The sequence below is a fragment of the Mycteria americana genome, chromosome 8, assembly GCF_035582795.1.
Source record: "Mycteria americana isolate JAX WOST 10 ecotype Jacksonville Zoo and Gardens chromosome 8, USCA_MyAme_1.0, whole genome shotgun sequence".
In the NCBI taxonomy this organism is placed as follows: domain Eukaryota; kingdom Metazoa; phylum Chordata; class Aves; order Ciconiiformes; family Ciconiidae; genus Mycteria; species Mycteria americana.
In genome coordinates, this window is record NC_134372.1 from 583,359 (window position 1) to 607,281 (window position 23,923).

Consider the following 23,923-nt stretch of genomic DNA (forward strand, 5'->3'; position numbering starts at 1 on the left):
AACAAAAAGGAGGCACAAGAAAATCAACAGGAACAAATCAAAGGCACCGAGCAGGTTCTGTGCAAAGATTCTAAAGTCCCAAACTGTTCATCTTGGAAGACAGATGCATCGGGGGAGTGAAATGGAACATAAAAACTATGAAGCTACGAAAACGGTCAAAGGGGTAAACAGAGGACAAACGCTTCTTGGGGAAAAAAGGCTCTGGAGCCCAGTTAAATTACTAAGCTAACAAAGGTACATACTTTCACACAAAGCGCAATTAAATCTTGCAACTCTGTCAAAGGATGTAGTAGAAGCTCTAAATACAATTACTTCCAGCACCAACATGACAGACTTGCAGTGAGCTTCACAGGCTAATTACAACTACCATAAAATATTCCTGACCCTGTAAGGCTACAGCAGAGAGCAGACACTAAGCATATCTGAAAGAAAACAAAACCAAAACAAACCCCTGCAGCTGTCTGGGTTTTATACGTATATAAAACATAGTATGTATGTAATGTATAATATATATACATCCATAAATGTATGAATGTGATATATGATCTATATATATTTATAGATCTGATTAGTATTAATAAATAAAAGCCTACGTGTTTGCAGATACACCAGACATGAAAATTCTATTTTAGAAATTCTGAAATTGCTGTACAGTAACAGCTAAATTTTGTTTAGTTGAACAGAATTCTAAGAGCTGACAATTACAGCTTTAATCAAATGAAGACCTTCTCTTGGTGGAAAACAAGCAAGAATTGGTAAGTGGATTCTGAATAAATGCAAATTTGTGCCCCATATAAAAAAATTACCTACTTGGAAAAACTTGCCAAAAGAAGTGGTAGCCTCCATCTCCTGATGCATACAATCCAGATAAAGGATAAAAGTTTTCAAATGTAAGTTACTGGAATTGATTTGCCAGATCAATTTACAAATTCTTCCTGTCCTCATCTGGTCTAAAATCTGGATGGCTACATATTTCTTAATTTTAATCTGTAATTTTTGTGCAAATCATTCCTCTGATTGTGGCTGAATATTGCTTTAGGTCGATTGCACTCTATATGATTAATAAAAGAGGAAATTCAAGAGACAGAAACAATGTTTGATAGACTCAAACCAAACAAAGGTTCAGCATGAGATGCAGAACTCTTAGTGTAGATGACTGCATTGGAGATGACCGAAGCCATTGCATTACACATAGCCAAGTCTTTGTCTTGTTGATCTTTACCTAATTCTGATTGCAGATACATAAAAACACACACACACACACAAATGAGGGAAACATCTCAGCTATAATTAACCACTCAAAATGGGTTGTATGCACAGAGTACAATAGAAGTGCACAAGAAATTCTGCTCAATAGGAATACGGTGAAGTTGAATGGTTCATGGGTCCGGGATAATCCTTTTCATCTCTAGCGGACTGAACTAGCCCGTATTCACAGGATAACTGCAAGGGCATGAAGGCAGCAAAAGCCTAGGAGTGAACTACTTGCACCCAGTAACCAACCTGAGAAGCTGCCAGCATGCCACATGCCAGCAAACCGAACTGCTCCTGCCATGACAGCCTCCAAGGTGAGAAACCAGGGAACGTTCACCACCCCATCCATATCTCCAGAGGAGAGGGCAGCTCTGAACCCCAGCCTGTTGGGAAGATAGCGAGAGGTGGGGAGCACAGCACAAGAGATGCCGTTTATGACAAGACAGATCCTCTACCCAAACTATCCCTGAGAATCAAGGCTCTGCAGGTAGCTTGGTACGCTCCCAGCACGTAACTGGGACGCCAGGCGTAGAACACCCAAGCCTTCTGGTCAGACACAGGGCAAGAAATCAACATGTAGCCCACGCTACCAGAGGCAGAAGCTGAGACAAACTCAAAGCAGGAAGATCAGTGTACAAGTCTGAAAGAAACTGCCCAGGCTGTTACAGTAAATGACTTTTATTTTTTAAAAAATGAAATAACCGTGAACATATTAACAGGCCTGCAGGTGGCACTACAGTACAGCTGGATATAAGGTAGATACATTTCCCCATGTACCCGGACAATGAAATCCATTGCATCAATGCTGACATTAGTAAATTCTGAATACAGTTCTATCAAGCAGGAACATTTTACTTAAAATAGTTCTGGACAAAGTTGACACTGAAAGTTAACTTTTCCTTCACTTTGGAAAGGATAGATGTTTTCAGCTAGCACTGGTATTGGGTGAACTATTGCCTGCAGTCACCAGTGCAGGGAGAGATGTACAACATCTCCACATGAGAACAGAGTTTATACTCCTTTTTACTTCTCATTCCGAGGAAGCAGGGCGGTGTAGGGAGAGGGGGGAAGATGGGTGAGGAATATGGGCAAGGGAGGCGGGGTGTCGATTTCTATTCACTCTCCTTTGGCTGTTTTTGTGCTATTTTGGACTGCTTTCTAAAAATCACTTCTTGATTTTATTGAAAGGAAGACTAAATGTAATGCGCCTTTCCTTGAAAATCCAGGAACAGTTGTGGTACTTCAAAAATACTAAAAATATCTACTTTCATGAAATATTAACTGTTTCACTACAAACCTAGTTTTTCACTAAATACACAATTCTCCTATTTCTGGAGTCTCCTGGGGAAAAAAAGTGGGTTCTCCCTTTACTTCTGCAACTCTACAGTGTATAGAGAAACGGCTACAAGAAGGAGAGTGCAGAGAATAGCTTTATTCTTTTCCTTGGCCTGTATCTCACATGGGAAGTTTGCTTAAATTTCTGCAGTTGGGCTACTGTTGGTCACACTCCTTCAGCAGCTATCAACTAAGTCTGCAGTAGGACAACCCACCTCCAGCACATTCCTTCTAACTTTGTGGAGACTAACTAGGCATGAGGAAAAAAAACCATCCACACTCTTTATACCATTTCTAATCATAATATTCAGGAACACCAAGTGGTTTCCATGTTCTTCCAATTTGCAAAAGGCCACAGGAAAGGGACATGGCACCTTTCGTTAGAATCTGGAATTCTGCATTTAACAGTGCGACCTTCCATTAGACCTTCAGTGTTGAGGCAGCGTAGAAAACAGTGGCTGAAGAGTGTGTGTAATACTGACCACACCAGCTCTTAGTGAGAAGCCCCTGCTCCTGCAGAGGCAGTCATGTGCAGTCCCTGTATATATTGTGAGCAAAAGGCTTACTTCACAGGGCATTTGGAATTAGCAATTCCTACGATCTAGCTAGTTTGGATTCATGAGCTTTCAGTGTGCCAACAGCATCTTTCACTGCATGGTAGATAATGTTCTTCACCTGTAACAGGAAAAACAAAAAAATCAACTTCTAGAGACTACAAGGAGAGTCTTACATACCTATGCAATCAACTCTGACAGCTGAATTTGTAGTAGTTGGCAAGTATACACAAAACATACACTATCACTGCTCCAGGATATCAACAGCACAAATGTTAACCGTCACGGTTAGACAACAAATATGTTAGATACCTGCACTGATTTATTAACTCATTTTCTGGTCACCCAGCAACATATATTCACTTATGTTACTTTGTGATAAAGTCTCTCTTTCATGAGAGCTAGGAGGAAGTCACTATGAAGTCACGCATATGAGTTTATTTTGAAAAAGTCCTTGTGATCCAAGTCACTTACAGATTCTCATGAATCAAACCCAGAAAGAGCAAGAAAATCACATGGTTTAACCCTATGTAAATTAAGACAATGCAATAAATCATCCTGTTGTCTTTGTATGGAGGCTAGAAATTCTTCCAATTTGTGCATCTTCCAGAAAGGCAAGCAAGATCAGAGATGAAAAATCCACTAGTACTCACAGCAATCTGTTCCACCCTTAGCTACTTAACAATCAAAGCTCTATCTTGTTTCTGATTTTTCTGATCTAAGTTTATTTGAATTCAGTTTCTAGGTATTAAATGGAACAGTTTAACCTCTAAGTGAGTAGCTTAATTGCACTTGCTCAACTAACTGCCAAGCACCATCATTTTTTCCTGATGTACATATGATCTCAGTCTTTTATATCATTTATGAGTTATTGTCTCTGTGTATTTTTAAATATATATACATATTTTAATATATATACACATATATAAAAATACAGATGTTTATATAAAAATACTATTAAAATATACATGAAAAATGTCAATAAAAATGGTAAAATTTGGCTGTGAGGCACAAATACGACGAGTATTCTTTTTCACAGCAGTACTGAGTTCCACTTTGCCAGCAGTTACTTTTTTCTTTTTTTTTTTTTTTTTAAATAATAAGCATTATTCATTTGCAACCTATTCATTTACAGAAACACTTCCACACCTGTATCACTACAGCTGAAGAGGTACAGTGTTAGAAGCTGGATCCCCACAATGAAAGTTGATCCTTCTTCTGCTTTCCCTTAAAATTCTGTGCAAATCCAGATATAAATTTATAGCAATTTTTCACTGAGTTGTTTGAGAGAATTAACATGATAAGTTCTGACACTCTTAGGTGACATACTGGAGAATGGCTATATACTGAGTACTCACCTTTGCAAGAACAGCCATTCTGCAGATCTCCACCCTCCTTCATTTTACATGCATGAGATTACTAATACACAAAAAATGCTGACAACAAAATTTGCAAACTAAACAGATACTAACTCTTCAGAAGCATACATAGGTGAAATCAAAAAAGTCTCCTACAGTCTTCTCTCTGTAGAACTTACTGTCTTATACACAATGTACTACAGTGCGTAATATGTTCTGTGCATAATTATTAGCTTAAACAGTCATAGTTCTTCAAACCAAAACACATTTAATTTTCCTGTTTGGGACTAATTTAGAAACACAGAATCACAGAATCATTTAGGTTGGAAAAGACCTTTAAGATCATTGAGTCCAACCATAATCCTAACACTGCCAAGTCCACCACTAAACCACATCCCTGATTTAAATAAGCAAGTCTTCACTTTCAGAGCAGTTTTCCTTTAGGCAATAAAGAAACAAATACAAGTGTCCTTGGTCAAATAAACGTATCGCTTCAAAACAAAGCACTGCTCTTTCCTTTTTAATAGTTTTTCTTGTCTGCTATGCTTCACTGTCATTCAGGATTCAGCCATTTAAAAACTTATTAATACCAACACATATACTAGTCCAATAGTGGGAAATCCAAAATTTTATTACTAATTTTTGTTTACATAATGCTGTAGACATAGGTGCATTAATTATTTTTTAAATACTTATCAAATGGGAACCTCCAAAGTTGTGGAAAGTTGCTATTTTTTTTCTTAAATTGTTAGCCACACGTTTCTACTACTGAACAAAGCTGGCAAGACACAGGATATATTTAGTGATATTTAGTCATAAAATGGTTACCTGCAGTTTATCCTCATGGTTTGTATGAGTATTAGACAGGTGCCTGAACTCCTGGGTCAGACGGAAGCAGTGCTTCACATGTTCTGGAGATACAAAATCTTCTGCCACTTTAATGCAGCTGTACAAATTATGGACCTAAGAAAACCCACATCAAATGACAGATACGTCAAGATTGAGTGAACCATGCAAAACAAAAGAACACCCCCCCCCCCCCCCCCCCCCGTATGTTAGGTTCTTCCACATTTACTTAATCAGAAACAGGAACTGAAGCCTATTTGATCTCACACAGAATTGTGTCTAATGGTAAAACCAGAACAAAATACATGACATCTCACATGTTCCCTATTCTCCCACATATGCTAGTGTTCCCTAAAGCAAGGTCTCTACTATTCTCCACACTTTTTTGGAATTCTGTTCCCTTGGATGAAGTTTCACTACACAGAAATGTTTTCCCACCTTCACCCTATTTTATTTGTTTTTCACAGAATCACAGAATCATATAGGTTGGAAAAGACCTTTAAGATCATCGAGTCCAACCATAAACCTAACACTGCCAAAACCACCACTACACCATGTCCATAAGCACCTCATGCAAACGTCCTTTAAATACCTCCAGGGATGGGGACTCAACCACTTCCCTGGGCAGCCTGTTCCAATGCTTGATAACCCTCTCGGTGAAGTAAAATTTCCTCATATCCAGTCTAAACCTCCCCTGGCGCAACTTGAGGCCATTTCCTCTCATCCCATCACTTGTTACCTGGGAGAAGAGACCGACCCCACCTCTCTACACCCTCCTTTCAGGTAGTTGAAGAGAGTGATAAGGTCTCCCCTCAGCCTCCTTTTCTCCAGGCTGAACAACCCCAGGTCCCTCAGCCGCTCCTCATAAGACTTCTGCTCCAGACCCTTCACCAGCTCCGTTGCCCTTCTCTGGACACGCTCCAGCCCCTCAATGTCCCTCTTGTAGTGGGGGGCCCAAAACTGAACACAGCATTCGAGGTGCAGCCTCACCAGTGCCGAGTACAGGGGCACGATCACTGCCCTAGTCCTGCTGGCCACGCTATTTTTGATACAAGCCAGGATGCCATTGGCTTTCTTGGCCGCCTGGGCACACTGCTGGCTCATATTCAGGCGGCTGTTGACCAACACCACCAGGTCCTTCTCTGCCGGGCAGCTTTCCAGCCACTCTTCCCCAAGCCTGTAGCGCTGCATGGGGTTGCTGTGGCCCAAGTGCAGGACCTTGCACTTGGCCTTGTTGAACCTCATACAATTGACCTCGGCCCATCGATCCAGCCTGTCCAGGTCCCTCTGCAGAGCCTGCCTACCCTCCAGCAGATCAACCCTCCCGCACAACTTGGTGTCGTCTGCAAACTTACTGAGAGTACACTTGATCCCTTCGTCCAGATTTTCCTTAATTCCATCACAGTACTGTACACATAATTCAGGTATTTATATAATTTTTACTAATACAATGACTAAGATCCAATTCAAATAATTCCTGTAAGAACTGCATACGTAGAAAAAGGAACCTAAGTCAGCAACATTAACTGACAGTTATTTTGAAGTCACAGTTCTGTTGTGCCTCAAATTCAATCCTATTTGTAAATATGGCCTAGAGTTGGTATACTTACCTGATGGGGAGCACCTGCAGGAATGAACACAGCATCTCCAAGGAACTGCACTATTGCCCAGCCTTGTACACCATACTCATCATAGAGTCGCTTACGTAAGGTCTGGTCCAAGTACCAACTTTGGTCATGAATGGGGTCATGATCTGGGGGATTTTCTTGACCTTGCTCTTCTCCAACCTAGGGCCAAGATATGGGGTGGGGGGGGAAACCATGACAGAGCACCTTGATATTGCTGGCTCACAAAAAGCTCTGTACCAAAACACATAACAAACTATTTCAAGGTAGGACATTACTGTCATTAAGCTCATTTAGGTCTTAACTAGTGACATGTGCATTAGTATGAAGATTCTAGACCAGGCTGAAAACCTGGGAACACAGTAACTACTAACGTCCTTAAAGACAGCATTAGAATACCTATGCGCTTGGTGTTGATAGCAATTTGTATCATTCAGCTGCTGTAAGCAAGCAAGTCAAGGAATCCTGTAGGCTCAAGCCTCCTTTGTAACCAACATACCTTCCGGAGAAGTTCCCGTATCTTTTCAGCATCCTTGGCAGCATAGATGTGCCACAAGGCTCCGGGTTTCTCTCTTCCTTCATGGATTCGCTGCTTTGTTACATCGTCAGCATCTCCCTCATCAATGGTTTTCAGCACCTCTGAAAGGGGAATCCACATAAAAGCGGTATGATTACGAAGCTTCTAAGAGGAAGGAGAATTTTGAGCCACTAAATCCAGTCACACTGCTACTGCAACTGCTGCATCATACAGTGCCCTTTCTAAGAACAGCATGCTTCATCTTAACAAAATTCAGGAAATGTGTCAATTGACAGCTAATCACAAAGCTCAGGTCATGAATTCAAACTGAACTAACTACAATTATTCAAATAAAAGGAGAAGAAAGAGTAACTTATCACCCTTCCTCCTCCTTTCTCCAGGGAAATCCTAATTTCTAGCAAAACTTTGCTGCTTCCACAGTTGGGAACCAATGAAGCATTACTGCACTTTTAAATATGTGCTGCAGACATAGCAAACTGCCTTGTATATTTGGGTTATATCTCATAGATATGACAACCTTCAACAATAAAAGGTACAGTCTTTTCTCACACACACAATTGATTTTTAATGGACAGAAAACAGGTTTCCTCAAACATTACCATCATCATGGGTCCCTTCCCCAATGGGAATCCCAACGTACACCATGACATTAACAGCATCAGACACATCCAAGTGCAGGTTTGTGGTACCAACTCGTCTGTCTTCTGCAGTAATTAAGCCTGTAAGAGAGTGCAAAATACCATTAAATTCTATTTAAGCTCTTATAGAAATAACCTGCCTGGAAGATCTTTCTAGAATGCTAACTTTACACAGCAATGAGAGCAGAAGCCAATGTCAAAGGGCAGCTGAAGTAGTTATTTTCATGTCATGTGTGGCATAAGTAAAAAGTTTACTGATAACTAGTATTTTTATTTTACAGGAAATACAAGTAGCAAATATAGTTCACCCAAGCCATGAGAAAACAAGCATTTTGGAAACAAAGCCTGAACTTGTACTTTACAATTTTGTCTCTCTGAGGGTCATTTATACAGTCTATAATAGGGAACTTAGCTTTCATAATACAAAGTTAGTAGGCATTCTTTGGCGCTGTTTTCCTTTGCTTGGAGGTACAAAGAGAAACCCTGACTGCTGTAAGTGGCATTAGCATCATACGGTGTGCAGCAAGTCACTGGACTGTTACAAGTATAAGCCTCCAGCAGTTCATTATTTTCTCATACTCAGCTGTAAAATCCATGTGATCAGTTGAATTCACAGCAGTTATTGTCCAGCTCATCATTAACAATTCAGATTATGACCGAGTAAGGAAAAACACCTGCAGACTCTCAAGTGCTTATACCTTTATACATTGGATGATCTTACCCCTCTCAAGTGGCTATGAGTAATGGAGAAAGAGATTTCAAATGTTTGCCGCTTAATTCTTTCACCTTCTCATATAACACATTCTTCTCTCTTCCTCTGACCCTTCAATAGCACTCTCTCTCTCTACTTTTGCTTTACCATCTCCTCTAGCAAGTAACATGGGGGGAGAAATTAAAAGATTAAAAAAAAAAAAATCTTTTTATCAGCAAACACTAATGTAAGTATGACCACAAGAGTATTGGTTATGTTTTAGGATCACATTCGTATTTATCTCTTTTCTACTTAAAATACAAGCTTCTGTGGACAGGAACTCAACTCACTGTACAGTACCTATCATAACAGACCAGAAACAGTAGCTAATTTAGTGAGTTTGTAACATGAACTTTAAGAAAGCACAACTGAAATACAAACATGGAAAAACATAATATATAGGTTCAAAAAACAGGCCAGACAATTTCACAAAAGATAGGTTAATTATTGACCTCGAGTAAGGGCCCTTACAACCTCCACCCCAAAACCGTGCTTTGCCAGATGCAGCAGGGTATAATTTAAGAAGTGTCATTCTGTCTATAATTATTTGCTAGTGGTCTAAGACATACAGACTATGCTGGGAAATACAAATACAACATCAATGGCAAGTCTTATGTTAAACAGTTCAGGTATTGATATATAAAAATTGGTCAATATTTAAGGGTCCTTTACACACAAAACCTGTTGAAGGGAGTAAGATTTCTTCACTGTTAACTTCTGTAAACAGTCCTTTTATTTAGGTAACCGAGTATCACTTTAAGAATCATAGAATGCTTTGGATTGGAAGGCACCTTTACAGGTCCTCTAGTCCAGCCCTCCTGCAAGAGCAGGGACATCTTCAACCAGATCAGGTTGCTCAGAGCCCCGTCCAGCCTGGCCTTGAGTGTTTCCAGGGATGGGGCATCTACCACCTCTCTGGGCAACCTGGGCCAGTGCCTCACCACCCTCAGTGTAAAAAATTTCTTTCTTAAATCCAGTCTAAATCTGCCCTCCCTTAGTTTAAAACTATTGCTCCTTGTCCTGTCACAACAGGCCTTGCTAAAAAGTTTGTCCCCGTCTTTCCTATAGGCTCCCTTTAAGTACTGGGAGGCTGCTATAAGGATCAAGCTTCAGTCCCAATTTTTCTATCTTAATGCTTTAAAATGCTAAGCACATGAAAGACTTTACCTCGCTATTGAGAACTTTTTTCCACCACATACTCAGAAAACAAAGCCATATATTTACAACCAAAATACATTTAATATGCTAGAAGTTACGCTTATTCATCATAGACGGAATTACTGTTTTTATATCTAGGTCCACCCTTTAATTTGTCTGTAAAGCAGCTAAGAGCAAAAAGATGCAAAACTGTTTTTGAAGACAGACCTAGCTAATTTTTTTCTTTTAACTTGAAAGTAAACGAAGTGTAATACTTTCTCTCTTCAGACCAAGACCTATACATCTAAGAAGGCTCAAACAGTAGAGGGTTACATTCTATGCTAAAAAAATACCATCAACACTCCCTCCACAAACTCTGATACAAAGGAAAACTTTGACATTTAAAATAAATTCAACAAAATGAATCCACTCCTTCCATCGGTAGCAACTAGCAATACACAAAGACAACTTAGTCGTCACTGATTACCTTGCTTCTTGCCGTACTCATATATTATATTGCTTGATTACATTATAAGCTCTTTGGTGTACAGCCTTCACCACTCAGCTGACATGTCAAGTAATACATAAACTAAAACACTGAACACTGTTAAATCCTGAAGAAGCTCAATTTGCCCAAGTTCACAAACCCCTATTCTTTTTAACTCTTATTTGTGATGTTATACTGCTAAAAAAAGCAAAATAACCCCACAAACACTTTCTCAGAACTGCAATATGTTGGTTTACAGCTTAAGTGTAATCCACACTTGGTTACTGAGCTAAAACATTTTTTTAAAAAAGATGAAACAATGAAAAATCTTTCATGTCCTCAGGTGAGTTGTTACTGTAGGTGTATAATTGGAATACAAAACCTTAAAAAACCCCGCACCCCCGTCTCATAAATATTCAAAGAGACAGACAGAAGTTACATTTGGGTAAGTTTGCTTCCACATACCTGCTCTGCAAGACAGCTACAACTTTTTCCTTATCAGTATCACTTGACATTTTTCAGTATATACAAAGAGCAACTACTTTATTTATCTTACTCTAAAGTACTCAAAAGTACGTACTTCCAAATTGATCGGCTATTTAAAAGTATCCTAGAACTTTAACAATCATTTGTTTTAAATTAAAAGTCTCCAAAACCTGCTTTTGGCCATGACCTTAAAGTCAGTACATTCAGGAACTGAAATAATTCAAGTTGATATGACATGCATTAATTGTTCATATATCCTCCATGCTCTGCTATATTGACAATCATTTGAAAATTTAATGCTTCACAGTCCCATGCAGAGTATGTGCTCACACAAAGGTTTCCTCCATTGTATGCTATTTACCTACTATATAATTACATAATTACAGTCTTAAGAGGACAAAACCATCCAATTTAGGTAGCTGAACACGATGACAGTTTTGTCTTGCATGTTGTCTGTGGTCTGCGGTGTTAGACATGGATGAAGAAAATTACAACCCTGGTCGGAAACATGAACACACAGATCAAAGTGCCCAGAAGCTGGCTGATTTTCCTCTCAAATGTATCAACTGGTCTCAAAGAGATATTAACTTCTCCTTGAACCCTGTATCAGTATTATGCTTATTATATGTATTAAATAATAAATGTTTGCAAACTTATCATATGTACGTCTCTTGGAAACCACAAGGCAAAAAAGGGCACATCTGACAGAGAGAGGACTAGCATAGGAATAGATTGCAGGACCAATTAAAAAAAATGACAGCATGCTCTAGGATAAGCACTGAGTTTTGATTAATGCCACAGCCTTGCATATGCCCGAAGTATAATAAAGACTGTAATAGAGAGTCACAAAAATCAACATCTGCAGAACTATTCTCACATACCATAGGCATTGTACATTTTGGGACCCAAGTCAGGACGGACAAAGTAGCTTGGCAGCCTAGAAGCCAAATTGAGTCTGCCATCCCTCTTGGTATATTCAGGAAGAGGAAGATTTTCCATCAAGTCCTCAAACCTAGAGAGCAAAAAGAGAACAAAGGCATGTTTTCCTCCTGTAGTGCCTACAGCAGTCCTGAAGGCATCGATACTAAGGTTTACTTACCTTGTAGGCATCATATCTCTGAAGTCCTCCCCTGGAGGCCAATCCTTTAACTTTAGTACCATTGGCTGACCATCATCTGACCTGAGCCGTTCTGCAAGAAACAAATTAAGATTTCTTCATGTAGTATCTTTGTACCACAGCCCATTACCTTGTTTAAGCTGTAAGTCTTTTGTACCAAGACCTCTTACATTGCACAGCAAAATGGATCCTGATTTTTCTTTGGGCTTCCAAGCATTATTGTAGTATGACCAAACAACGGTTTAACAATTACAGATATATATATATCTCATTACCTACAGCAGAAGTTTGACAGATCTTGCACAGCTGCTAAGTTTTAGAATAGTTTTTATTCAACTTCGAAAACAAGCCTTTCCAAAGCATTCTACCTTACTACTTTTACCAAAGTCTAAAGGAATTTTCTGTTTAATTTCAAGAGGAGTGGTGCTTCTATAAAATTAAAGTTATTGGTTCACGCTCTGAAATCAACCCTAACCTCAGTATAAAGCAAGAAACCATGGTACACCACACTCAAAAAAGCTAAATGGCAGGTGGTTACTGAGGAAGACAGCCTTGAGTTTTTTCAATTCTTCTTTGCTGGAGGCACTCAAATTAGCAGGGTGCCAAATTCCAACATTTGTTCTTCACTTCAAGAGTTGTACGCGAATCCTGGCTGGTAACAGAGAGAGCTGGTAGCACAGAAAGATGACATTACGTACGCAACAGTGGATGTACGATACGACAGCACTGACCACATCAACTGCTGTTTTACCTCAGGTGTTACAGTGGCTAAGTGTATCTGGAAGTGGTACGTGCTGCAGCTTAAAAGAGTCAGCATAACATTTAGAGAGAAAAAAAGTTCACTCTTCTACCAGATTCTTCAAAACTCTACAGGAAGCCATCAGCTGGAAAACAGGATGTACTGCAGTCTGACACCTTCACATCCCCTTTTCCTCAGAAAGTAATGTCCTTCACCGCTTCCTACCTTACCAAGGATTGTCAGCCAAACAAAAAGCAACTGATCTTACCCAGACCTAGCAAAGCTGCTGACAGCACCAAAAGAGAATGCATATCTAAGAAACTAGGACCTGGAGACCTGTGAATCACATCTACGTTCTATATCAACAGGCTACAGAAGACAGCCTTAGTTTGCAATATAAAAATTATTTTACTGAAATTAAAAGGAATAAAGAACTGCAGATATGTAAACCGAAGTGACTGATTTAAAGAAAACTAATTTTGATGAGCTACAGATTTTAGAGAGGTAAGTGAACTGAAAAGCTCAAGGACTTGAATTTAAAGATGTTTCAGAACTTCCCGTATTCAAGATTTTGAACTCATCAAGGATCTTTGTTCCAAACAAGGAAAGGAAACTTGTAGCAAGGCTATTCAGAAAGGACAGAGTGAAGAGCTACCCAGAGGAAAACATACGGATCTGACAAATTACACGAAACTGGACAAAACCCAGAAAACATCTGATCAGCAAAGAAAAGCAGGTCTAAGAAGTATCAAAACAAAAAGTTAGACCTGCCAAAAGTCCACTTAGAACTCAAAGGTATTAAAAGTAAACAGCACAAGATTAAAATTAGCTAAAATAAAATATCAAATAGAATACTTAAGCGATTATCTCAATACCACCTCCAAATTCAGTGGCTGTTCTACATCTCTTCAATAACTTAAGGGGGGGGGGGGGGGGGGGGAAGAACCAGCCACATATTTGAGAAATCTAAAATTCATGTAATGCAGAGAAGTCAGAGTCATTATATAATTTGCAAACAGTTTTCATATGAATTAGTGTGTGAAATCTCTGGACTAGTAGCAGATAATACTCTTGTAAATTGAGGATTGCACATGGCTGAAAAACACTAAATAAAATGTTTTTAAAAGAAACTAGCAAAAGTGGTCAGGTTTTCCAACCTAGATCACTAACATTTCTCATATAAAGTGTGGTAATGGCATTGTCTAAAAGAAAGGCAGCAGCTGATTTTGCTGAAAGGAGCATATCTGTCTGGAGACAAACTACAAATAACATTTCTCAAAGATAACTTGACCCATACACGTTTACTGTTTTCATGAATGACCCTAGCACAAGAGTGAAGAGTTTGTGAAGTTTCACAATTACCATTAATACACAGAAAGACTGCACCATTATATCCTTCTAGGCCATTTATTTCTGAGTAATAACAGAAATAGTATGAAATTTAACAGTACAAAATACAAGACTCTGTACTTGGAACCATATAAAAACAAGTCAAAAGTTGGGAGCTCTTTGATTGGAATATGACTAGGGAAGGGAATATTCTTGGTCTACAAATCTATCATTTTGTTCGCTGTTGAACAAACATTCCATTAAGTCATCCAGTAGTTCACCATTTCTGCTATGTGCACATAGCAATAAATACAGAAAACGTTTTATACACACCACTGAAATCAGCAACATTGCAATGAACCGTTGCAACTCTAACATCTGTAAATGTAAGAACACTCTGATCTAGGTATATACAATCTAAAATAGAGCACTCTGCTTTTCAGAAGCTCTTTAATCTGACCAGTTATATCCACAGGAATTTTAACTGGTGAGCTTCCACATCCACCCTTGACAGAAGGTTTTCTCAAAGAAGAACTCAAGCATTATCACATGAGGTACGCATACAGCATTGCTATTCATAATACATATAAACATGTATTTGTACTCACAGATGATCTACTATAAAAATAATTTGCAATGTCAACTTTACTTAGTTGATGTGTTCCACCAAGTCTGAGTTTTAGCATCAAAAGCCTCAGTCTGTTTCAGCTCTGCAGGTTCCCTTTAGTTTTACAATAAACGTTGAGGTTGGAAGGAGAGTAAGGGTAGTCAAGACACTTACTGTCTTAATAATGGTAACTGATGATTAATTTCACTGAGGAAAGTTAAAAAAAAAAAGTAGCTTCCCATGAAATGGATCATCTTTTGACACATGAAAGTAACACACACCATCACGCTGTAGTATAGACGAAGTTTTCTTGGGCAGCCCTGCCCTAATCTTCACCAATAAGTTATTTTCTAGGGTGCGCTACATCTAAGGAGCAATGGCTTCTTTGGATGAGACTGATCGCTATTCGGATTTTTTTTTTTTTTTGAGAAAATAGGTGGAAAAGGAGGAGTTGAAGGTAGCAAGACAGACTGCTCAGTCAAACTAGTCAGCCATAGATATTACTTACTAGATATTATCTCAAAGCCATCCCAGAAGTCACGCACTTTCACGTCTGAAATTATGGCACAGTTCCTGCAGTTCACCAAATCTACATCTTGATCTCCAAATTCCAGGCTGAAAGCTTCTGGTTTCCAAAGCTCTGACTTCAACTTCTTATGGACACCAGATACCAGCACGGGCTGAGAATACAAAGATGAATGCTTACTCCACCGTAACCAAATTTCTTACACATGCAGCCAAACTTTCTTAAGAGCTGAGACTCCTGGCTACCATCATACAAAAGACACCACAAATCTATTTTCATCCACGTCTGGTTTTTGTGCATCAAACAAATAACCAGAGTCAAAGCAAACTTCAGTTCCAGGCCATGTGCAGTTGCCTTAGAAGTGGTATTGTATTAGACTTACTAAGGCAAGCGTATCAGGTCTACACGGCAAGGTGTTGGCAGCAGGGGTGGGCTCTGTGAGATGAGGCTGGGAGCTGCCCCATGCTGGAGACAGATGGTTCCACCTGGCTCCAACAGCCCCGACACTGGCCAAAGCTGAGCCCATAATTGATGCTGGTGGTGCCTCTGTGATAATAAGAAAGGGTAAAAAATGCTCTGCAACTGCTTGGGGGGGGGGGGGGGGGGGTGAGGGGAGGGGAAGGAAGTGGGAGACACAACTCTGCAGACACCAAGGTCAGTGAAGGAGGGGGAGGAGGTGCTCCTGAGATTCCCTTGCAGCCCATGGAAGAGACCATGGTGAAAGCAGGTTGCCTGTGGAGGACCACAGTGGAGCAGATATCCACAATGCAGCCCGTGGAGGACCCCACACTGCAGCAGAGGGAGATGCCTGAAGGAAGCTGCAGCCCATGGAGATCCCACTCTGGAGCAAGTTTTCTGGCAGAAACTGTGGGCTGTTGGGGATCCATGCTGGAGCAGTCTATTCCTGAAGGACTGCAGCCCATGGAGAGGGCCCACGCTGGAGCAGTTCATGAAGGATGGTATCCTGTGGGAGGGACTCCACACTGGAGCAGGGGAAGAGCGTGAGGAGGAAGGAGCAGCAGAGACAAAGTGTTATGAACTGACCGCACCCCCCATTATTCTCCATCCCCCCGTGCTGCTCCAGGGGCTGAAGAGGTGTAAGAGTCAGGGATGAAGGAGTAAAGTTGAGCCTTTAGGAAGAAGGAGGGGTGGGTGGGGGTAAGCTGTTTTTTAGCTTTGCCTTTCCTCCCCACCATCCTACTCTATTTTTAATTGTCAATAAAGTAATTTTTTTTTTCACAAGTTGAATCTGTTTTGTCCATGACAGCAACCACTAAATGATCTCCCTGTCTTTATCATGACCCACAAACTTTTCCACCTTATTTTCTCCCCCTGTCCTGTTGAGAGGGGGGAGTGAGAGAGCAGCTGGGTAGGGGTCTGGCAGCCAGCCAAGGTCAATCCACCTGTGGAAGTACAGTGGGTGTTGAGTCCCACCACCTCTCCTTTTTTTAAGCACAAATGCAACTACCACTAGAAACAGCATTTGTAGTAAAGCCTTCTCATATGAGATTTTCTTATTGTGATATGAATTTTTTAACTATTTCACTCATTCTTTATGTATAATCATGGATTATCATTAATTCCCTGGTACAAAACCAAGTAGCGGAAAAGTGGCTGTTCGCTTGCAAAAGGGGTTTTAAGATATTTAGGCTAACCATGTATATACATTCCACACCAAGATTTGAGTGGCCTCTCCCCATAAACGCCCAAGGCATTTGCTAAACTAACAATACTAGGAAAATCCAACCAGACAATCCAACCAACACTGGCCAAGACCTTGTCAGTTCTTCTCACCCCGCAGTCTCTGGAGACAGTTACAAGACTTGAGAGAAAAGGAAAAGAGGGTATGAAGTGAACTTGCACATGCACTATCCCACCTGAAGAACTCTAGGTTTAGCAACTGCTACCTATGTTCAAATGACAGTTCACATCTATGCAAGACTGAATCAATTCCAAGCTGTGCCCTGTCCATTAACAATGATCAGAAGGTGGATCTTGGGTTTATTCACATGAAGAGCTCAGTGCAACCCTGGGGAGCACAGATGCCCCTAGATGTTCTAGCAGTATCAGTGCATTAGGCAAAGATACCTACAGAGCTATAGACGAGCAACTCCAAAGTTATGTTGCTTAAAAACACTCCAGTAACTAACCACTGCTTCACCTGGATTGCCTGATGGCCTCTAACAGGACTAGTATCCATTTTAGTCCCTAAGTGAGGGCAACTATTCATTCAGAAGTGAATGGAGGAAAAGAAAAAAACCACAACTTTGGGGATAACAGAAATGGCCTTGGTTTTCAAACATAACGCAACACAGCCCTTAAGTTCTAGAAGGCAGCAATTAAACCTCAACTCCAGAAGAATGAGGTTTAAGAAAACAAAAAGAGGTTGTTACTTTACTCCTGTTGACTTGAGGAAAAAGAAAAAAAAAAAAAGGCAAAAAACCCCCACAGAACCACAGAAACATTTAGCTTGGAAGGGACCACCCTCACACTAAAAAAAGTCTTTTCTTGTGTTCAGGTTGAACTTCCTGGTTTTTCAGTTTGTACCCATTGCCTCTCGTCCTGTCAGTGGGCACTGCTGAGAAGAGTCTGGCTCCCTCTTCCTCACTCCCTCTCATCAGGTATTTATACACATTGATAAGATCTCCTCCCCACGCTCCCCCGAGCCTTCTCTTCTCTGGGCTGAACAGTCCCAGCTCTCTCAGCCACTCTTCATATGAAAGATGCTCCAGTCCCTTAATCATCTTTGTGGCCCTTCGCTGGACTTGCTCCAGTAAGCCCACGCCTTTCTTGTACCGGGGAGCCCAGAACTGGACACAGGACTCCAGGCGTGGCCTCTGCCAGTGCTGAGTAGAGGGGGAGGATCGCTTCCCTTGACCTGCCGACAACGCTCTTCCTAACGCAGCCCAGGATGCTGCTGCCCTTCTTTGTCACAAGGATGCATTCTTGGCTCACAGTCACCTCCTTGTCCACTGGGACATCAAGGTCCTTCCAGGCAAAGCTACTTTCCAGCCGGCCGCCCCCCAGCATGTAGCACCCCCAGCCGGGTGTTATTCCTCCTGAGGTGCGGGACTTTACATTTTCCCTTGCTGAACATCACAAGATTCCTCTGGGTCCAGTTCTCCAGCCTGTCCAGGTCCCTCTGAATAGCAGCACAACCATCTGGTGTATCAGCCATTCCTCCCAGTTTTGCATCGTCTGTAAACTTGCTGAGCATGTATGAACTCTATCCCATCTAGGTCATTAATGAGGACGTTAAATAGTTCTCAACCCAATACTAACCCCTTAGGGTACACCACTAGTGACTGGCCTCCAGCTGGACTTCGTGCTAGTGATCACAACCCTCGGAGCACAGCACTTCAGTCAGTTTTAAATCCACCATGCTGTCCAGTTATCTAGTCCATACTTCATGAGTTTCTCTGATGACATTATGGCAGTGTCAAAAGCCTTATTAAAGTTAAGATAAAAAACATCCAGTGCCCTCCCCTCACCCACCAAGCCAGTCATCTCATCACAGAAGGCTACGACACAGGTTAAGCATGACTCAACCAGCATTCCTGAGCCCCTCTTCTCTTCAGGACCATATCCCATGGGATTCTTCCAAGCACATATCTGAAAAGGTGAAAAAGTCTGCTCTCCTGAAGTCCAGGCTTGTGATCTTGCTTTTTTGCTTTGCTCTCTCCTCTCAGGATCTTGAACCGAACCCCACCATCTGATGACCACCCTTACCTTCACATCAACAACCTGTTCTTCCTCATGTGTAAGCATGAGGTCCAGCAGAGCATCCTTCCCTAGCTGGTTCTTTGATCAGCTGTGTCAGGACATTGTCATCAATGCACTGCAGAAAACTTCAGGAGTGCTTGTGACCGGTTGTGTTGTTTCTCCAGCAGATAACAGGATGGCCCCATGAGGCCCAGGAAATGTGAACGTAGGGCTTCCCCCAGTTGTTGGAAGAAGGCCTTATCACTTCTTCTTGATCAGGTGGTCTGTAGCAGATACTTGCCACAAAGTTGCCCACTTTAGTCTGCTCGCTAATCCTGTCCCATAAGCTCTCAAATGGCTCATCATCCGTTCCTACACAGTTTCATGCATTCCAGGTGCTCCCTCACATAAACAGCAATGCTCCCTCCTCACCTTCCTGGCCTGTACCTATTCCTTGCCATACTAAAGTTGCATGAGCTATCCCACCACTTCTCTGTCATACAAATGAGATTGTGGCCACGCAACTGCACGCTAATTCCTCCTGCTTGTTCCTTGTGCTGTATGCATTAGTGTACAGGCACTCCAGAAAGGCACCTAGTCATCCTGATTTCCCAGAAACTGTATGAGAGCTTTCCTCACAATGCTGTGATGTACACAGTTCCTTACTTATGTGCATATGCTTGAGGTGGACATCTTTCATCCCTGTTTTTCTAGAGTATGAGATTTCTCCTGTTTACATCACCTCACATTGCTTGCTTGCCAACCCAATCAACTAATTCCTTTCTTGATCACTGGTCGTATTCTCCCTCCCTTGTTGTTCCTGGCTTATAGCTCTCCTAATCAGGTTGGCCAGCCTGTTGGCAAAGATGCTTTTGCCCCACTTGGATGGATCCCATTTCTTCTAAGCAGTCCTCAATCCTCAAAGAGGTTCCCGTGATCATAAAACCCAAAACCCTGTTGTTGAAACCAGCTACACAAACAGTGGTTGACATGCAGAATTGGTCCACCCCTCTACCCCTCACCAGCAGGATTAATAAAACCTCCTGGGCTCCATGGCCTTGACCACTACTCCCAGAGCCATATAGTCACTCTTGATACTGTCCAGGTCTTGCCTGGACAGTGCCAATTGTTCATGCCAATACAGAGAGCAGCAGAGGGCAAATATCTGAGGGACAGACAGCTTTGGAAGTCTTTCCACTATGTCCCAAATGTGAGGCCCTGACAAGCAGCAAACCTCCCTAAGATGACAGAGCAGATACACAGATCCCAAGTTTAAAAATACTCCCTGATCCCAGCAGGAATTGTAACACTAAGGCAATGGAAAGGTTTTAACCATATTCTACAAAAACCTAGGGATCACGGATGAGGAGTAAAATGACAGTTACCTTTCACAGGATGGGCAGAAACTGCTGCCAGGTAGACTTTAAGCTGATGGATAAATTAGTCTTCTTCAGTCCAGGAAAATAATGACATTTTGATCCCTGCTGTATTCACTTGACCACTTGAACATAACAATTAAGGAAAAAAAAAAAAAAAAGAAAAAATCTACTTAACCTAGTACAACCCTTCAGGCTATTAAGCAGAGAATTTCTCATGGAAGAAAGAAAATGCTCTTTCTAGTGAAGAACACAGTGAGGGTTGCAAGATAAAAGGATAGCGGACTTGGTTGGTAGGCATTTCCTGCCAGATCTGCTCTCAGACTACAGGGAGAAAACAAATAAAGACCTCCAACACCAACCCAAATCTTCAGGATCTCGAAAAAGGGAAAGCCTAATGTGAAAACTCAGAAAAGAATAGGTTGCTATAGGATGAGAATCCTGACAGTATCCCCGGATGAGCAACAACCATGTCCAGAAGAGCAAAATGCTGTTTGAAGAACAGCTCCAGAAAGAAATAATCCTATGGTCTACCAGTGAGTTCTGGGATAAGACAGAGTTTAACTTATTTCTGACAATTCCTAAGACAAAGGAGTTGAAAAATGTTGCTCTTTCTGCCTGACACTGAGAGTGCCATTCATTATCTATTTGTTAAAGGGAAAAGAATTTTCTCCTTTAACAAAACTTGGGATGCTCGCACAGCTACGATCTTCATATGGCTCAGATCTAGTGTCCAGTGTGCATTTATTGTGCTGGGGAGGGTAGCTAAGAGGTTTTTTTCCAACTAACCTTTTCCAGCCCACAAAATGGGAAGGGGAAGATGACTGGGGGGATGGTGGTGGAATTAACATTCTTTGACTTCACTTTTAAAGGTGCAGCTGGGATGTACAGGAGGATGTCAGCTAAGGGAGAGCTGTGACAGAGCAGAGTTTGTTGAGAGAATCTCTGCTTGAAGAAATTCTGCTTATAATAGCCTTGTCAAGACAGCGACGCCTGCCTGTGTCACCTGCTCTCTCTTGTGCAGGAATGAGAGAGGTTCAGTTAGATTGCTTTCCACATTTCAGCAGGAAACTCAAGTGAGTGCAACACTACTGGAGAATCCTTGAATGAGCAAGGGACTCGCCTAGTCTGTTGCTATACAAGGGGTCCTCTGAATGGTAAAGTCATCCAAAAGCATCAATAGTACATCTTGGGGCGAAGCCTAAAACAGAGGGTCACAAATAGTACATGAGCATGACAGTTGCGGCCAGAGCCTCAAAGTGTGCACCAACTTGGAAGGCGATGCACACTGCAAGCTACACATCTCTGGACTCCGTACGGAGTCTCTCAGGATTCATTAACAGCCAAGAACCCCACAGCCAAGTGCAGCATCTTGCACCTGGTGATTAACCAGTCTCATTTGCAGAGACACTCACAGGCACGTCTTTTTTAAGTAGCTCCCAAAATATTTAGGACTCTCCTCAGAGAGACAGTATTATTTGCTGACAGAGAGGGTTGAGAAAATTAGAGTATACTGACCAGAAACTAAGGAGCTCTTTGCTAAGTCAGGCAGATGACTGACACCACAGCACTGCAAAAGAATGATCTGAAATCCTTCATAAAACAGAAAGATGCAACAGGTTAAAAAAAAAAAAAAGATCCCCCTGTGGACTCCAAAAAAATCAGGACAAGAAGATAACTGCAATTAGGGGGAAAGCTGGCAATACCAGCAGCAAGCTAAGTTTCTAGTCAGACAAGTGAGGGTGTGCCACACGGTAGCCTCTTCCACCTATGAGGAGCAGGCTAGGGGAATCAGAAACAGGAACTGGTAACTCTGTGGTTGGTGGTGCCACAATCCTCTCCACAGTTCTCGTGGCTATGTGCTAGTTATGCTTGTGCCCAGGGGACCCAGAGAACGTGCAGTCCCATGGGACACACTAAACCTAACTGAAAAGTACTCTACTTCTGGCAGGAAAGGACCCCGAATGCCAAAAGAGGAACATGCAGCCTGATCTGTTCCTCTGCCACTGCTCAGCAGCCCGCGTGTCTTGTGAGCAACCACAAGTAAGTATGGAATGTGAGTGCCAAGAGCATTAGCACAATAACAACAGAACAGCTGACAACAGGACTTCTCCAGAAAAGATTATGAGGGACATAACTGTCTAGCACCAGCAGTCTCAATTCTGAGTACTCGGTGAAGGTAATGGTGTCAGAGGTAGCTGCAGAACCAAGTGCCAAGAACAGTTTGAACACTGATGGACACCATATTCTGTTAGAGCTATGGGAGCACTTCCTCCACAGCAGGAGCTACTCACCCATTTTTTAAGATTCAGCATATCTGACCAGGCCAATCTTTATGACTCTCTGGAGAAGTCTAAGCTGTAGCACTATGGATTGAGATCTGAAAAAGTGGCTATGCTGGCAGCAGGTCTAATGTCCAGACTCTTGACTGAAGGCCTAACTGGTTGATGACCCCTCAAGACAATCCAGGAGAGTGCTCAGTACATGAGATACTGAGTTCAAAACAATACTTGGGTTCACACAGGCTGTAGGCCCAGGATGAGACACTGCATCAGGTACACCCAAAAATTTCAGCAGAAATTCAGCAGAAATTACTGCATGCAGCACTTTTATTCTTGCACATGCGGCAGCTGGGAGGAATAGACCTTCTCCTGAGGCTATAAAGCATCAAGTATGGGGTAGATGCTAGGATGCACATAGGAAATCATAGTGGATTCGCTATTGGGCTGTAGTAGAGCAGGTTCAGCAACAAACCACACCACAACTAAAAAGGCTGTCACAGCAAACACCCTCATACTGGTGAGAAAAGCTCAATGTGCAAGGGCACATGGACTTGAGTCAGTACAACATGGAGTGAACAGGGCCGCTGTGTCCCCTCTTTATAGTGCTATAGTTGAAATCTTCATTCATCTTACTCATTCAAGAGCAATGGGACAAAGTTTGAATAGACTTGTCAATAACCAAGGTACAGGTTAAAATTTCAGGATACTTATAAGCAGTAAGGGTTGGCTTTTTGTCATCACCCACCTGGCCTTGTTTCCAGCACTCCCTGAAGATCTTCCAGTTGTTTTTGTTGCTAGGATCATGAAGGCAAAGGAGTCTACCATCACACAGCCAAGAGTGGGAAGTGTGTGGATCCAGCACATTTAAGCCCATTACCATTTCCTTCACCTCTCTCTGTGTGTCAGCTAAATTACTAGCTCGTTTTGCAGCATCAGACGTCTTCTTATTTTCCACCACAGAAGCAATGATATGGTCTAAGAAGTTAGGCAGGCTGGCTTTACCTTTGGCCCCCTAGAAGATGTAAATCCAGAGGTAAGTTTAGTCTTGCAACGGCATACATATTAATGCATATCTGCTCTCATTCAGATTTTAGTCACAGACATCTCGCTATCAGAAAAACATGCAACAGTAAACAAATCACCTCAGAAACAGGCATGTACCCAGTAAGAACAGAAACAGCTATGCCCCTGTTTCATAATAGTAACTTAAAATAACCTGCTACAGGCTATCTAGAA

At 41.6% G+C, this 23,923-nt stretch overlaps 1 protein-coding gene across 3 annotated transcripts in view; it reads right to left on the reverse strand.

Moving 5' to 3' along the window:
* Positions 1-1,916: 1,916 nt before the first annotated feature.
* Positions 1,917-23,923, reverse strand: part of KDM3B (lysine demethylase 3B) — a 72,051-nt gene continuing 50,044 nt past the window's right edge. For 2 of the 3 annotated variants that reach the window (XM_075509360.1, XM_075509361.1), the window contains 9 exons: positions 23,433-23,699; positions 15,310-15,481; positions 12,109-12,199; positions 11,891-12,021; positions 8,110-8,229; positions 7,472-7,611; positions 6,958-7,134; positions 5,330-5,464; positions 1,917-3,264 (listed from right to left, as the gene is read on the reverse strand). In XM_075509360.1, the coding sequence (XP_075365475.1) occupies positions 3,184-3,264; positions 5,330-5,464; positions 6,958-7,134; positions 7,472-7,611; positions 8,110-8,229; positions 11,891-12,021; positions 12,109-12,199; positions 15,310-15,481; positions 23,433-23,699 (1,314 nt within the window). In that variant the 3' untranslated portion in view covers positions 1,917-3,183. Of the gene's footprint in view, positions 3,265-5,329; positions 5,465-6,957; positions 7,135-7,471; positions 7,612-8,109; positions 8,230-11,890; positions 12,022-12,108; positions 12,200-15,309; positions 15,482-23,432; positions 23,700-23,923 lie in introns of those variants that run through there. The other variant, XR_012776795.1, reaches the window with a different exon arrangement.